The following is a 15098-nucleotide window of genomic DNA, read 5'->3' as shown; positions in this document are numbered from 1 at the left end:
TTCTTCTATAATATCAATAACAGCATCTGTTAAATGAATAAATGTACATGTACAAAAGGAGACTATGAGTCTCCAGGGCTCAGATGACAGCGTGGTCCAGCTGCTTTTACTCAGGTTTCACGCAGGTGTATCATCACCAGTAAAATGTACATGCTACCATTAAATGTTATTGGCAAACAATAAGCTAAATTATGAAATCGTTGTGGTGTGGACTGATTTATACAGTATGTAGAGCTGAACATCATTGGGTGTTGGCAAATGTGGGATATTTCCCTATCACAATATCGGCAATATCAATATCTGTTCAAAGTAGAATGCATCACATAGACTCCTGAAGCCATTATGTTCTACAGAAAGCCTACTGTATATATCATATGCATGTAAGAAAACGTTGCATGTACCGGTATTTTAGCACGAAGGCTTGAAATGCTGTGTGTTGTGAACATTGACCTTGTCCCTCTGTGGGACGCGGTCTTACGCCTATGCTCCCTTTTTCATACGTACATAGATACATTCGTTTCTTACGTTGATCCTTTTTATTCATAAGCTTGAAGTGCACGGACAAACGAACGTATGGAGGCTCGGTCTGTAGCCGTATCCGTTTTTTAAGGTTTAGTATAAATCAGGCTTTACACAACAGGATGCCTCACAGGTGTTCCTTTACCGAGAGAGATAACACGGATTCATGCATGTCTCAGGCAATTATCTTTGAGGTCCGGAACAATCCGCCTCAAGACCTGCCTATGCGTGTGAACACACACACGCGCACACACACACACAATTATTTTCTTAAAGATCTTAATGTGACATTAAAGGACCATGAAATCAGCTTGGGAAAAGATCTAAATAAGTGAATCAGTATGATAAGCTGTTCCTTGCACAAACACCTGTTTTAGGGAGAAAAATTCAAAGCCATTAATGAATTAGATGGTATTTTATGTATAGTTTATAAATTATAAAGAAAAGGTAGGTCAGTCCCTTGTGCTTCATGATTCTTATACAGAACACAAAATGATTATAGGCTTATAATTTATCTGTTCAATATACAAAACACTTCATGTTTACATTTCACTTCTGAACGGTTTTAATGCATTTTATACAGATTGGAAAAAGCATGAAGCCGGACATATGTGTATGGATGCCTGTGTCTGTGGATGTGTACTGTGTGTGTACATCTGTGTATATGTGTGTGTTAGTGTGTGTGTAAGTATATGTGTACAGATAGTGTGTGTATAAGTATGTAATATGTGTATTGTGTAGGCAGGTGTGTGTGTGTGTGTGTGTGTGTGTGTGTGTGTGTGTGTGTGTGTACATACATATATGCATTTGTGGGGGGTGGCTCTGGCGGAGTCCATGATGATGTGCAGCACAAGGCAGTGTCCTCTCAGATCATTCCCCACCACTCAACCCAAGCCCACACCACCATTAAAATAACAACAACAACAACAACAACAGATAATTTACAAACCCACGAGCGCGGATCCGGGAGAAAGGCCCCTCTCCCTGATCCCTGATTCCTTTCCTTCAGAGCAACAAAAGTGGGAAGGACCCGGATAGATAAACAGAAATCACCTAACACCAAATCCTCATGATGTCCTTTAAGAACCATAAACTTGAAGACGTGATAGATAACCTTTAAATACCATAATGTTACAGACAGGGGTATAAAAGGGTAGAGGTTAGAGCAAGGAGATAGAGCTGAGTGTGTGGAGTCCCTCTAGCTTATTACGATGATCGTTACAACTTTTAGAATGTGATCAGTTTAAATGCTAGTCTTTTTTTGCGGCAAATATAAATTAAAAACTCTCTCCTGCGATTGGTCTCTGTTCTTGTTGATCCAGCAGCCCAAGCTTGTGTTCTCCTTTGTGATTGGTTAATTGCCCCTGCCGCAGCATTGGCCCATGCGGCTCTGGGAGGCGGGCTCATTCAGGTCCACTCCAGGTCTGACCCGGCCTGCCGTTCCGAGTCCACTCTGGGGGTCACTCTTCGGAAGCTTCTTAGCTGCAGATATAAAAGACCACCATTACAATTACCGTGCTCACAAAGCAGACAAAGCACAAGCCCAAACACACATGGTCAGAGGGACACTTAGAGAGGTTCTGTTTCCAACAGGTTTAGCTCCTAATATGTAGAATTAGAATCACGGCTACATCAACTCTTTTTATTGACACCCATTGTGCTGTCATTCCAACAGAATAGACAGATTGGGCATGGGGAGTTTAACAGCTCGTTCTTTACAGTTCGAGAGTTACAGCTTTACCGGGTTTCTCTGAAACTGAGTGTTAACTATTTGGGTGTTAATACTCCATGAGGGGGACTATCGAGCCCTGTGGTCGCCCATCTTGGCCCTGAAAGGAAATAAATATGTGTGCGCGCACAGTTTGGAAGTACTTCAAGAATCTCCATAGAGTGCTGCTGTACACTGGGTTCTTGACTAGTATAATCATTCTATGTTGTTTTTTATGTTTTAATTATTACTTTTTAAACACTTTTAAACGATTGCCCTTTTATGCACTATTACCTTGTGTGTTTTATGTTTTCTTCTTGTTATTATTTTTTTTATACTTTTTAAACTATTCTTTGACTATTGCCCTTCTACGCTTTTATCAGCTATTCCTATTTGCTTTTATTTATATAAAGCACATTGAATGACCTCTGTATATGAAATGCGCTATATAAATAATGTTGACCCAGAGGAGGCTACAGGGTATGTGGAACAAGGAACGAGGATACAAATTGCAGGTGCAGATAAGCCGTAAGGCATAAGGGGTAAGGGTAACAGTTGCTATAGAAACAGAGCAAGGGGATAAGGGGTGTTACAATGAAGGTAACAAAGCGCGAGACAATTGGGGTACAGGGGAGAGGTTCAGTATCCGCACATCTAGATTGTAAAAGATTCGTTACTGTGGCTAAAACCATGGACCTGGTTGATGCTTTCCACGCTTTTGCAGGGGACTTCAGTATCTGTCTCCAAGAGGAGAAGAATGGTCTGGTCTGGTCTGGTCTTGTAGTTTCATCTCTTGTCAGGGTCCCCTATCCCCCTATCAGGGTATTTTTTCACTTCAAAATGCAAAATGGCTGTAGAGGGGACAGTGGCAGGTTGACATGGACAAGGCTAATTAAATGTTGAAAGACTAGAGGAGTGTGATGTGTGCTGTTTCTATTGCCAGTTCATTGCTATTATAGATATGAGTAGCATAGTTACAATGCATTTTATCAGTCTCAAATAGAATGTCTATTTCTAATATATGACATCTAGGGAATGTAAGACGATAAGCTGTCTAGTCAACACAAACCAACACAGGATCTATGCAGGCTAAGCAGTGTTCCTTCCACAACGCAGGAGAGAGAGGGCATATGTGGCCATGTCTGGGTTAATGATGCGGTATGTGAAACAGTAATGTGTGGTATATGTGGCACGCCAGTGTAACCACCTGGGGATTAATATTCAACCGCACCAATCTAAACACCCAGAAACAAAGAAATGTCTCAGGGTCTAAAAACGATGAACGAGATTGAGAGCTGTAGGCCTAAGCCGAACAATGAAATAGAAAGAAATGGGCTGTTCTGACATTCATTGAGTGGGATCATCAAAAACACTGAAGTGAAAAGCACACTCCGGCACTCTATGTCAGATGAAGTGACTGGCCCCCTCCAATAGACTGTGTGGAGGATGCTCAAACACAGGGTGACCACACACATAAATAGCTGACATGACACAAGAGCCAGGGTAATGGAGGAAGCCACAGCTGACACACGGTGACCCAGGTGCATTTAAAATAGAGGAGGGGGGGGGGGGGGGGGGTGCAACAACAAAAGCTGTCTACTTCCATCCAGCTCCCACCAGAGTGGAGTCAAAGGGTTCTGACAGGCTGTGTTCACTCCCTCACTAATCATGACAAACTGTTTGTGCAGCGTAGGCAGGCAGACTCTCACTGGGAATATTGGGCTGACAGGGAAAACAAGCACTGACTCACAGCAAACACACACAAACACAGACACATATAAACACACACTAAACAAACACAAACACACACATACTAAAAACACAGGGCCAAACACACACTGAACAGACACAAATAAACACACACTAAACACACACACACACTAAACACACTAAACACACACACACAATAAACTCAGGGCCAAACACACACTAAAGATGTCCACACTGACACACTGATGCAGCAATTCTGTGACCAAGTTCAAACATTATTTAATTCCTAGAGAGATTTTAAAATGATTTAATTGACCAGTTTAATTAAAGCTGCCTATAGTTTAGTTCAGCCACAAGTTTTAAATCCCATCCACTGGAAGGTCAGTCGAGCATAAGAGTGGAACCTGGTCAAGGGTCTCATTCACTCCACATCAAACTGAAGTACTTTCAAGCACCTTTTCAACTACATTTCCTTTTAAACCCATTTATTGTGTCTGCCTAAAATTAAACACTTGTCAATGGACACACACACACACACTCACACACACACAAACACACACACAAACACACACACAAACACACACACACACACACAGTTAGCTTGTTTTGAGAAATACCAATTTGTTTCCCATGATTACAAATCTGCGATTTACTCTTGTGAGCGTCACCTTAAATAGGGGCCACTCCATAATAAATTAACAAACTGCCATTTTATACACCTGAAGCAGAACCTATGCCATTTACAACACAAATGTAATCAACATCAATCCACTGACAGAGCGTTGCAGGTCAGCACCTAGAATACAGGCTCTTTGTCACTGTCGAGGTTAATCAGTGAATGGGCCAATTAGGCAAAGGAATCAATGCAAATCCACAACTATAACGGTTAAGCTTGTGTCATCAATAAACGTGTCTTCAAAGATTAAGTGACCCTATTGACTCATGACATCAAGTCGTCAGAGAGTCCTGTCCAGAAAATGTGCCCCTGTCACACTTTTCTCTGGATCTATGACCAGCTCCTGTCTTGTTCATGGTGCTGCTATAGAATATGGCACCCCCTCTTGTGTCCTAAAGCAGCGGTTCCCAAACTTTTTTTTGCGTACCACCACCTACATCCTGACTCGGCTCGCGTTCCCCCACCATCCGACACATAAAAACGTAACGCATTCTATTGACGCATTCCAGGCATCATGTTTAATTAGCCGCCCTACATGATACCAAATAACAAAATCAAAATGTGCAACTGGTCTATGAGCTCTCACAGTAAAAACAAAAAAAAAAAAACAATGTGGAGAACAACATTATGAAACACAAAGAACAAAGAGAACATATGCTTAAGAGTTTAAAAAAAATAAATGTTTAACTCCTTTCCGCCATTGCCCTTTTCATCTCACGTACCCCCTAGTGCAGTGTTTCCCAACCTTTTTTCCTTGAAGACCCCCTTGCCTGTGTCTAAGACAAGCCAGGGCCCCCTACCCAAACTCCTACCCGCATACACACACAAAAAGAATAAAGTGATTAATTACAAACTTATAAGTTCAGAGGTCAGAGGTAATAAATAGCTACATAAATTTAAATGTGGAACAAAAATATGTTTTAGTTTGGATTATACAGAACTTTGATTATCTATTTGGGTGTGTTATTGGGATTTTATACATTTAATGTGCGCAAATATAATTTTGGTAACCTCAGCCCAGGCAACATTGCGCGGTCCCCCGGCAATCTCTGGCGACCCCTAGTGGGGTCCGCGGACCCCAGGTTCCGAACCACTGCCCTAGTGGAAGCTCACGTACCACCGGTGGTACACGTACCACAGTTTGGGAATACCTGTTGGAAACCTCAGTATGTGTTAAAGCTCATTCATGTCCAATGGTACATTTGGATATCGTTTGAGAGGCTTCTTTGCATTCCTTTTGTCCATATTTTGTACATTTTCAGCAAGCTTACAGACACGGATGAAAGAAACCACCATTGGAAATGGATATATTCTTTTTTTGAATGAAAATGAAGCATAAATCAGGCTTTCTTCCAAACGTTGCTAGTATGGTTTAATCCTGCTATTGGTCGCTAGCGTCAGAATAATAGCATGGTACTTGTGTTGTGACTCATCTGATTGGTTTTGTTTATATATTGCTATATTGTTAGATGTAAAATGAGCAGCAAAACTGGATTGATGGAAGATTGACCCTTGTTATATGCTGTGAACTGTTTAACTGAGTTATAGCTTTAAATAGAATAACATTGATCTATTTAGCAGGCATTTCCATACAAAGCATCTTACAGTATTGACATAAATGATCCCCAGTAGCCTATATGAGCTCCTGTGATGCTGTGTGCTGGGCACCTTGGTCTACCTAACCAGAATCTATGAGAGAAGCCACAGACAGAGCAGGTTTGGTGTTCTAGAGACAAAAGGAGAACCTACCGATGGCCATGAAGATCTCGTTGACGTTCAGGGCTGTCTTGGCAGACGTTTCCATGAACAGCAGGCTGTTCTCATCGGCGTAGTCTTGAGCTTCCTGCAGAGGGCAAAGGTCAAGAGGGAAGCCAAAGATCAGGTAAATAGGGGTCAAGCATGTGAACTCAATTAGCAGACCCCAGCACAGACGCATCAACACCCCCACCCAAATAATCCACACCTCAATAAAGACCCCAGCACAGACGCATCAACACCCTGTGACAGAGTGACCCACACTGTCACTATATTTATAGTTAATTATGTTTTTTGCCATGTTTTTTCATTGTAGGTGGTATGCTTTGGCAGAGTGCACAGATTCTATTACTGTTATTTTTCTGCCAGAGATAGTGTTATGATTTCAACTGCAGGTTCTTTGATTTAGTTTGTGTATTTGCGCTGGAGGTGCAAGAAGGGGCGTGTGCCCCTGGGTACCCAAATTGGCTGATTCGCCTAATAAGTCGTAGGCCTGTTTTTTCCAATTAGGGAGGTAACCTGATCACTTTAAATCCCTGTGGAGGGAGAAGGTGAGGCCTCGAAATTTGCACATGTTGTGTGTACCTGACACTGCTGTGAGTGGTTAGGATGATTGTGCGGCTTATTATAGTCCAATGTGTGACTCAATGCGTTTTTTTTGTATTTTGTCTAGTCTGTATTGTTTTTTTTGTAATTAATATAGGTTACTTATCACGGGTGTTTTCGGAGTATATTGGCTGAGTCAATAAACCTTTTTACACTAAAACCTGTCTGCTTCTCCTGGACCACGAGGCTACATTATCACACACCCCCAGCCAAAATAATCCACACCTCAATAAAGACCACAGCATAGACACATCAACACCGCCACTCAAAATAATCCACAAGAAGGTGGCCAATAAAAACCTGTTTTCAGGTTTAGAGAAAAATAATATTGGACATGAAGGATGACAAACAAACATAAACATACACAACAAACAATAATCACACTGCTCCCTCTGCCACCAAAAACACATCCACTAGCAGAACTACACAACATTGCAAAACAAATTACCAAATTCAAACTTACACAGGCACAAACATTGCATCCCAAACTCTTTGAACTCCTCTCTCTCTCGGTCACTCACACACACACACACACACACACACACACACACACACACACACACACACACACACACACACACACACACACACACACACACACACACACACACACACACACACACACACACACACACACACACACACACACACCTGAAACTCCACGGTCCTCTTGTTGGACAGGTCGGCCTTGTTGCCGGCCAGGGCGATGACGATGTTGGGGTTGGCCTGCTTCTGCAGCTCCTTCACCCAGCTCTTGGCCCGCGTGAAACTGTCCTTTAGTACGGGAACACAGAGGGGACACACAGGTCAGTTCACACACAGACAACACAGAGGGGACGCATAGCTCAGTACACACACAGGTCAGTACACACACAGATAACACAGGACACACACACACAGGTCAGTACACACACGGGGGGGGGGGAACCATCACTTTAAAACAACTGCTGCTGCTGAGTGCCTCACATTGAGCGTGTGAAATCTGATCTGAAAGGCCTGCACTTGAAAAGTGACATAGCAACAGGAGATTAAAAGAAATAATTAATGCCATTCTCTGCTTATTATTGTCACAATCACACACCCCATATCAACCAATAAGCCAATTATTTCCCCCCACTTCCAATCAACATCTTCAACACCTTCAACAGCTTCCTCAAGCCCAATCTTGCCGACCAAAGGTGTAATGCACTCTAAAATAACTGCTTTCATGAAAATGTCAATCCCTTAGGTACAGGGATGTAGTGGAGGCTAAACGCAAATAAACTCAGTTTATCCACCTCTGAAATTTGGATAAGAGACAGGCATATTTTTTCTTACTGTTTTCACACCTTTAGTGATACCACTACACTTCCTCCAATAGCCTTCTACTTCTTGATCTACAGTATGCAGATGACACCCACACAAAACAAATGCTTCCCCCAAAAGGTACACTGGTCACTTAGAAAAGTGCGGTTAAAAAAATACACAAAACCGGATGGAGACATTTCACTAGCTCGGCGGTCCCATACGAAAATGTAATACCTGATGATTTCATATCATAGCTATGCAGATGACACACAAATTTACTTAGCTCTGTCACCAAACGACTATGGTCCTCTTGAATCTATGTGTCAGTGTATAGAACAAATCAACACCTGGATGTCTCAAAATTTTCTTCAGCTGAACAAAGAAAAAACTGAAGTAATTATATTTGGTAAAAAGGAGGAAAGACTTAGGGTTGCCAGTCTCCTTGACACAAAAGGGTTGAAGGCAAAGGATACAGTTAAAAATCTTGGTGTATTAATTGACAGTGATCTAAATTTCAACAGCCACATGAAAGCGACAACTAAATCAGCTTTTTACCACCTCAAAAATATTGCCAGACTCAGAGGGCTGATGTCAAAATATGACTTAGAAAAACTCATTCATGCATTTATCTCCAGCAGGGTTGATTACTGCAATGGACTGTTCACAGGCCTTCCTAAAAAGACTATTAAACAGCTTCAGATGATACAAAATGCAGCAGCTAGGATTCTAACAAAAACTAAAAGAATTGACCACATTACTCCAATTCCTTGCACTGGCTTCCAGTAAGTCACAGAATTGACTTTAAAGCTCTATTGCTTGTTTATAAATCAGTAAATGGAGCAGGACCTAAATACCTGTCAGACATGCTTCAGCAGTACACACCTTCGCGTCCTCTCGGGTCCCAGGTGAAAAACCTGCTAGTAAAACCTACTGTTAGAACTAAACATGGTGAAGCAGCTTTTAGCTGCTATGCGGCTCAGCTGTGGAATCAACTTTCGGATGACATCAAAAAGGCCCCAACTGTAGCCAGTTTTAAATCTAGACTTAAGACCAAACTGTTCTCAGATGCTTTCTGCTAACTGTGCCGAGTTACAAATTCTGAATCTGCCTTGATAATTATTCTACTTTATCTTTTATTACTTTTTTTTACTACTTTTGCCTTTGTTTTTTGCTTACTAATTATCCTTTATTTTAAAATTATTTTACCTTGTGTTTTATGTTTTCTTTTTATTATGATCTTTACCTTTTAACTATTCTTTGACTATATTGCCTTTCTATGCTTTTTATTTGTTATTATTGTTTGGTTTTGTTTATGCAAAGCACATTGAATTACCTCTGTGTATGAAATGCGCTATATAAATAAACTTGACTTGACTTGACTTGACTTGACTTCCCTTTCGACTTTTCAAGGATCCGTGGGGGACCCTGACTACCGAGGGAATGGGATTACGCCTGTGTGTGTGTGTGTGTGTGTGTGTGTGTGTGTGTGTGTGTAAGAGAGAGTCCAAAACATTTCAAAACACACACTGACATAATGCAGAATACCAATATGTTACCAATGAGATGACATCCCTCTGTTTAAAACATTACAATGTTTAAAGCATTACATTTCTGTGAGTGGGCAGTTATGCCTCAATCTTAGGACACTGATTATGTCATACAGCATGAGAAGGACAAGCCTCATCTGCAAAACAAACCCACACCCTTGCAAGCCACATTCTGCAACCATTGGTGTGTGTGTGTTGTCACAGACCATAAATCTGCCTGAAGTCATATGTAGTGTGTGATACATTCTGCCGGTCTATGTGCAAGCCTCTTTCTGCAACCATTGGTGTGTGTGTGTGTGTGTGTGTGTGTGTGTGTGTGTGTGTGTGTGTGTGTGTGTGTCACTGTTCTACTTACGTCACAGGCCATAACAGCTGGTACATCTTTTGGAGGATGAAACTATGCATAAGTGTGTGTGCATTTTCAAACATCCACATTTAGGAAATGTTATTTAAGTACAAAACAGGGTATACAATACATTATGATAAGCATCATCATTTCATTCTTATATTTTTAACAGGAGGGAGGCAGTACCATACTGTAATCCTCCTGAACCACCAACAACCCAGTTATACGTCATACCATCTGGCTATAGGCTACTGAAGTAAAAGGACAGTTAGGTGAGTGGGATAAAGCCTGGCAAGGACTTGCAATGTGGCGTTCGGGAATTGAACCCATGCCGACCGTTTCTCCGTTGGCAACGGTACCGCTGATGTCCAAATGGCGTTAGGATGCGGCTAGTGTATAGCTAAGCGTTCATCTCTGACCTGCCACCTGCTACAGGCCAAGGCCCTGGGAGTGTGGGAGGACTGAGAACTGAAATTACTGAACGCAGAACTTCCTGAAAAAGGTCACCACATCGTGCATTGCGCTTAAGCCTGAGTTTCCAAGGAAACCTGGCCCCACAGTATTAAACCCCTCTGCTTTAGAGAGACCCGTTGTGGTTTCTCACCTTTGACATGGTGTTGGAGTGATGTGTTTTTTTTGTTTTTATTTACTCCACATCACACTAGCCGCAAACCCACTATCGAGCCAAGCCGAGATAAGACGATATTTGAGCTTGAAGGTGATAATGGCCTTAAAATAAAATGTAAAAAAAATTGCTTCCTCGTTATCAGGCTGTGTGTTGTCCTAAATCCCACCCTCGATGTTGAAGTCATACCCAGATCAAGCGAGGGAAGTTCAAAGTATCAGAAGTTGTTGTTGCGGTCTTTTCCTCCGTGGAATATTAACACTTAAGATAACACACAAATAAAGAACACTTCACAAGGTAGACTCATCTGCTCCGTTATATAATGTGGTGTCCTAGAAGTTAAGCAACACATCTCACAGGCAGCTTGACCTGGATCTAATGTAAAACAACCAGGAGGTTCATACAGCAATGTTAAAGCAATACCAAAGCACTTTTCCTCTGTTGCACGCATGCTTTTTGTTTATCCAGCACTGGCTTTGCAAATAACGATGTCCACAGACAAGGTAGAGTATGTTGCATGATTTTATGAAAGTATGATGTATTGTGACATCAGAAGCAAGTCAAATTTGTAGTTTCTTATGTCTCTTTCCAACTACAGATCCGCTACCCGATCTGGCAAACTTACACAGTGTGTTTATAGCCGATAGAGGGCCGCGAAGCGAATGCAGAAGTGTCGTTCACCTTGTTACGAGTTGATGAACCACTGAAACGATTTATTTTAAGGTACAAAAAACTCTTTGGTGTTGCTTTAATCCAGATTTGTTTTTAGTGACGTTAGCCTTTGTTTACAGTAGAGCAACATGGCTAGAATGCTAATTGTTCATATGTAGTACAAAACACTGGCTGGAAAAAAGGAACCTTGGCTGGCTAAAAAGTGGTCAATTATTAACCACTGGTAAATATATGGTCATTAAACATTCCATACAGCCATGTTGTATTCGTTTGAGCCAGTGTTGTTTTGAATTGAAATATGACTTAATACAGGAGTGTTGTTGTGAATCTTGATGTGAAACCCAATTTGCTTCAAATTCACAGTATGTGATTGGAAACCTAAAATGCACAGAATAGTGGTGCAAATCCAAATCAATTAGCTAGCAATCGCTAGTAATGCAGGCCTGGTTACCTGACATGGTTAAACCCACCTTCCGCCTTGAAACTGCCTCAAGCCCCACTAAGCACAGGTTGGTTGGAAGGTAAAGGTGAGGCCAGAGACCCAGGGACAGTAGCTCTGAGGACGCCCCGTGGAGGCACCATTAAGCTCCAGAGGTGATCATAGGGAAGCAATTGGCCTCCATATGCCTTAATTCGCCCAGCTTTGGCCGGACAATATAGGGAAGCGGCTACTTGTTATAGTGAAACCGGAACATGCAGTAGTTTCACATGACTACTATATAAGTTAAATCTACAGTATGACAATGTGTTGAACTGTACATGTATGCTCCAAGCAAACAACTGTTTGTGGGTGTGTGTGAGTTATTGATGCCTAGAGAATTAGAGAAGCTTTGTGTATATGTGTGTGCAAGCTGTGTATACAGTGTGCTGTGTGTGTTTTGACTGTGTAAACGATGCAGCTACTGTATCTCTCATAGCACTAGTGAAATTCTGTTTGTGTGTGTGTGTCTGTGTGTGTGTGTGTGTGTGTGTGTCTCTTACTGTGCTGGTGAAGTCGTAGACTAGGCTCGTTTGTAGTAGATGAGTGCCAGGCTGTGACTCTACCGGCACTAATGATGCTGTGTGTGTGTGTGTGTGTGTGTGTGTGTGTGTGTGTGTGTACGTGTGTGTGTGTGCGAGTGTGGGTGATGTCAAAGACTACGATAGCCGCCTGTGCTCATGGGCAGCAGGTTGTGGTAGTGCCCCTTTGAGTGAGAGTGTGTGTGTGTGTGTGTGTGTGTGTGTGTGTGTGTGTGTGTGTGTGTGTGTGTGTGTGTGTGTGTGTGTGTCCATGCCTCTTACTGTGCTGGTCATTGTCCAAGACTGTTATAGCAGCTTGTGCTTCTCTGTAGTACATAGGCACAAGGCTATAATAGTGCTCCTTTAAGTGTGTGTGTGTGTGTGTGTGTCCATGTCTCTTACTGTGCTGGTGATGTCAAAGACTACGATGGCGGCCTGGGCTCCTCTGTAGTACATGGGCGCCAGGCTGTGGTAGCGCTCCTGCCCCGCCGTGTCCCAGATCTCAAACTTTATCGTTGTGTCGTCCAGACAGACCGTTTGTGTGAGGAATGCAGCTACACAATGGACAGAGACACAGAACGAGAGTGAGTAAGAAAGAGAGAGAGAGAGAGACAAACAGGGAAAGAGAGAGCAAGAGAGAGTGAGAGGGGTAGAGTGAGAGAGAGAGAGAGAGAAGGTGAAGGAATGACAAAAGCAACACACAGTAAACAGAAAAAGAGATATTCAAAAGCTAACACATGAGATCTGACCGCTGATCTGACCGCTGATAGCGACACTGAGCTTTGTTTTCATAGCAGAGTAGAACAAGTCAACACTGACAATGCACACAGTCTAGACTCTAGGTGAACAGAGAACACAAATCAAACTGTGAGAGCCACCAAATGAAGAAAATATACAAATCATCATAAACCATAAGAAAATTGAATTAACAATATGGCATTCAAGTAATTGAACAAGATTCTGTCTGATTTCACAGAAAATCTCTACATAACAGCTCTTGATCACTGCATGGACTATTCTAGGCTAAACTGTACTGAATTTAAGAAATGTGAACAATGTTGGACTGTGACAGCATATGAAAGCTGCAGTTACACACACGCACACATAGCACACTTGATACACACCACACAGGGTCCCCTCACTTGATACACACACAAACCCATATCCTCTCTCTATCTCTGTCTCTCTCTGTCTCTCTATCTCTCTCTATCTCTGTCACACACACACACACACACACACACACACACACACACACACACACACACACACACACACACACACACACACACACACACACACACTACCTCCAATAGTGGCCTCCTGGTACTCTTGAAACTGTCCCTTCACAAAGCGCAAGACCACACTGGACTTGCCGACGGCCGTCTCCCCCAACAGCACCAGTTTAAACTGGCATATCTTGGAAGTACCCAGCATGGTTCCTCCACGGGCTGCCATTCCCCCAGCCAGACGCTATGCAGGGTTAGGGAGAAAAGCTCAACCACAGGGCTCCTAATGGACGAGGATATGGAGGTAGTCGACAGGTCTCAGCAGTGCAACGGCTAGGTCCAAGGAAGGACCTGCTGGAATGAAGTCACACACAGATCCAGTTAGAGAAGAAACTGTATCCAAGAAAATATCCAGTATATCCAGAAAAGTCATAGGGTGATGATGTCAGTCATCTCAGCAATGTTGCCGGGACATGTTGTTTGGGCACTTTTCCCACTATTAGGCAACACATTCTATACAATAATAGGCGACTGATTTAGCTTTCCTTATCTATTTTTCCCCGAAACCACCGTTGCAGTGGGCTATTTAAGATGAAACAAAAACTATTCTGTTGCTTGTTGGCAGCTCACCAAAATGTCCCAGAAGGGAAGGAAACTGTTCATAAAAAAATAAACAATGTCGTTTCGAAGACCGGATTTCTTGTTGGACACAGACCGATCAAAAGGATCTAGTCTACAGTAAACGACTATGATATGATACGTCAGTTTCGCGTAGAAAGAGTGAAAACGCTGATTAGCTTGACTAATGTTAAATGGTTCAAAGATCCTAAATAGACCCGGTGTCCTGAGCAAACTGAAATATTTTCCTACACTACCACGGTCATTCGTTGTGTATTACAAACAATATTTTGTATGGTGTCTGTCCACAGATGATCTGTCGTTTGGGTCGAAAAAATCATCTTAGTAACGTTTTTTGTGTAGTTTAAGCAATTTTAACGTAGGTCAAATGGAAGGTCCAGACAACGACGACGACAGCTAGCAAACATTTCTGAGTGTTATGGTATTACCAGACACAGGTTCATCGACATTAATTGCCCACAATATCATCAGATTTTGCTGACTTTTAAATATTCTTCTACTATCAGTAAGCATTCACCCTTTTTTGAGCTCCCAAAATCACAACAAACGTTAACGTTAACAGTTGACGTTAACGTTAACTTAACCTCTAAGCTATGTTGTGAACATAAACATGAAATAAACACCAGGAAATGGCTCTTACTTATCATCAATGTAATCGGAAACTTGTCAAGATCGTTCGGTTTATCTATTATACTAAATTTCACTTTTACAGACTACAAAAACAATACTGTTACAATTCGAGGTTGTAATCGTTTCACTTCTTGTATAACATGCTTCCGGGAA

The 15098-nt window shown here is 42.0% G+C and overlaps 1 protein-coding gene across 2 annotated transcripts; it reads right to left on the bottom strand.

Moving 5' to 3' along the window:
• Positions 1-919: 919 nt before the first annotated feature.
• Positions 920-15098, bottom strand: LOC143138096 (ras-related protein Rab-5C-like). Of its 2 annotated transcripts, none has more exons than XM_076298530.1 (6): positions 14956-15098; positions 13755-14030; positions 12853-13004; positions 7626-7748; positions 6363-6456; positions 920-2001 (listed from the first exon to the last, which is right to left on the bottom strand). In XM_076298530.1, the coding sequence occupies exons 2-6, from the start codon at positions 13903-13905 to the stop codon at positions 1874-1876; spliced, it is 648 nt and encodes a 215-aa protein (XP_076154645.1). In that variant the 5' UTR covers positions 13906-14030; positions 14956-15098; the 3' UTR covers positions 920-1873. The 2 variants fall into 2 exon arrangements, with proteins under 2 accessions (XP_076154645.1, XP_076154646.1); XM_076298531.1 differs by having other exon boundaries at positions 13755-14027.

Source organism: Alosa pseudoharengus, unplaced genomic scaffold (assembly GCF_046254945.1).
Source record: "Alosa pseudoharengus isolate Yale_2024_CS ecotype anadromous, Long Island Sound unplaced genomic scaffold, YU_APseudo_1.1 YU_APseudo_1.1_scf_21, whole genome shotgun sequence".
NCBI lineage: Eukaryota > Metazoa > Chordata > Actinopteri > Clupeiformes > Clupeidae > Alosa > Alosa pseudoharengus.
This window is presented reverse-complemented; position numbering and strand designations above follow the sequence as displayed.